This window comes from Echinops telfairi, unplaced genomic scaffold (assembly GCF_000313985.2).
Source record: "Echinops telfairi isolate 266 unplaced genomic scaffold, ASM31398v2 ScPeMD7_5;HRSCAF=22, whole genome shotgun sequence".
In the NCBI taxonomy this organism is placed as follows: domain Eukaryota; kingdom Metazoa; phylum Chordata; class Mammalia; order Afrosoricida; family Tenrecidae; genus Echinops; species Echinops telfairi.
The window spans coordinates 9899529-9902007 of record NW_022103901.1 but is presented as its reverse complement, the minus strand read 5'-3'; the positions used below and the strand labels follow the sequence as shown (position 1 = coordinate 9902007).

General features: G+C 44.3%; 1 protein-coding gene across 1 annotated transcript; it reads left to right on the top strand.

The window, feature by feature from the left end:
- The first annotated feature begins 697 nt into the window (after window positions 1-697).
- LOC101658989 (olfactory receptor 2AE1-like) lies at window positions 698-1639 on the top strand. Its single transcript, XM_004705946.1, has one exon. It carries the CDS (start codon window positions 698-700, stop codon window positions 1637-1639), a length of 942 nt encoding a protein of 313 aa, XP_004706003.1.
- Window positions 1640-2479: the final 840 nt, after the last annotated feature.

The following is a 2479-nucleotide window of genomic DNA, read 5'->3' as shown; positions in this document are numbered from 1 at the left end:
CTGTGTACCTTCCTCTATGCCCTTTGAGCATCTTTGATTTGGGGGGACAGGTGTGTGGATTCAGTTTCATAAGAGCACCAGCTATGGCAAGATGTCCACATCACCAATTCCAGCGGCAACAAGAACAGTTTTGTCTGTAGGTTCTAGCCTGTTCTTGATATGCTTTGTATTCCTCTTCTCTACCTGCCCACCTGCCCGCCAGGCTTCAATTCCAACATCAGACACCAAGGCAAGAGTCTTACACAGACTGCTAACCAGCCGCACACACATGCGCATGCACACACATACACACACAGCATATTTACACACACACACGCACACATACACGCATATCTAGAATTAGCCCACGAGTTCAGTTATCTGATTCAACCTTGACAGATACAATAAACTAAGAGAAGAGACTGTGGTTTTGTCTTTTAGCATTTAATAGAGTTTATATATTCTGGAATTCCAGAGTTTGTGGGGAGAAATGGTAAGTTTTCTCTTTCATTGTTTAAAGGTTACTTTAATGACCAAAGCGATTGAATAATTACTGAATAGAGACTGAATAAAAAGAAAAGAAACTCCACAAATTACTTCTTAGATCAAAGGATTGATGAGATCAAATTTCTTACGTTGTCAGATGTGGGGATCCCCAGTATTTTTGATATCATAGTGTATATCAACTTTATATTCCCTAGAGATTGAGAAGGAAGAGATGTGGATGAGGAATCACACTTCTTCCCTGGAAGACTTCATCCTTGAAGGGCTCTTTGATGACTCGCTGTCCCATCTTTTCCTGTTCTCCTTGACGATGGTGGTTTTCCTCATTGCAGTGAGTGCCAACACCCTCACCATCCTCCTCATCTGTGCTGATGCTCGGCTCCATACGCCGATGTACCTCTTGCTCCGCCAGCTGTCCCTCATGGACCTGATGCATATCTCCACTACCATCCCCAAGATGGCGACCAACTACTTATCTGGCAAGAAGTCCATCTCCTTTGTGGGCTGTGCCACCCAGCACTTCCTCTATTTATCTGTGGGTGGTGCCGAGTGTCTCCTTCTGGCCCTCATGTCCTATGACCGCTATGTTGCCATCTGTCACCCACTGCACTATGCTGTCCTCATGAGCAGAAAGTTGACCTTGATGATGGCTGTCGTATCTTGGTTAGGAGCCTCTATGAACTCCCTAATTCACACAGTGATTTTGATGCACTTCCCTTTCTGTGAACCCCGGAAAATCTCCCATTTCTACTGTGAACTTCCAGCTCTTGTGAAGTTGGTATGTGAAGACATCACTGTTTATGAAACCATACTGTACATCAGCACCATTCTTATTCTCCTCTTTCCCATCTCCCTGGTCTCTACGTCCTACGCCTTCATCCTCCACAGTGTGATTCAGATGCGGTCAGCTGGGAGCAAGAGAAATGCCTTTGGTACTTGCAGTTCTCACCTCACTGTTGTTTTCCTTCTGTTTGGTGCCTGCATCTTCACATACATGAGGCCCAGGGCCCAGCACACTCCATTGCAAGACAAGGTTGGCTCAGTGTTCTACAGCATCATCACCCCCACAGTGAATCCTCTGATTTACACTCTCCGGAACAAGGATGTAGCCAAGGCCCTGAGGAAAGTGCTGGGGAGAGGAACTACCACCTATTGACTGTAACCATAGTTTCTCTGGATATAGGCTAGGATGGGATACTGCCTTTAAATCAATCTGAGAAAATCTCTAAGATTCCAGACCACTGGATTGATCCTTCTAAGGTCCAGATTCCTGGGTTTTGTTAATGTCTTTAGTACTGGGACTTTAGAAGGATTGAACTTTCTTAGAATTAAGTGGCTAAAGCAAAACTCCATTGGTCTGCTTTGGTGTGGGCATTCAACTGCACTGGAGTGTGGTTCCATGAGTCTTTAGACAGAACTTTAAAAATTCCTTTAAAATATGACATTCTTTTGTATTCTGAGAAAAGTACAAAGAGCTGAAGCCCTTTCTTATAATTATCTTCACCAATAAAAACACACATAAAAACTGTTGACGTCAGAGTTGTTGTTAGGTGGCATTGAGTTGGTTCCTACTTGGTGTCCGATATGAAACTGAATGCAACACTGCCCAGTCTTGTGCCATCCTCACAAGTGTTATGTTGAGCCCATTATTGCAGCCACTGTATCAATCCATATCCTTGATGGCTGTACTCTTTTTCTTTGACTCTCTACCACGAAGCATGATGTCTCTTCCCAGGAATGAGTCTCTCCTGATCACACGTTCAAGTTATGTGAAGTGAAGTCTTCCCATCCTTGCCTCTAAGGCTCATTCTGGGTGCACTTCTTCCAGGAGCGTTTGTCCCTTTCAGAAGTCCACTTCCTTTCAATGTTTTTCAGCAGCAACATAATTCCAATGCAGCAATCCTTCTGGTCTTCCTTATCCACTGCTCAGCTTTGGCAATTGAAACTACCATGCCTTGCGTCAGGTGCACCCTAGTCCTCAAAGGGACATTAAAAA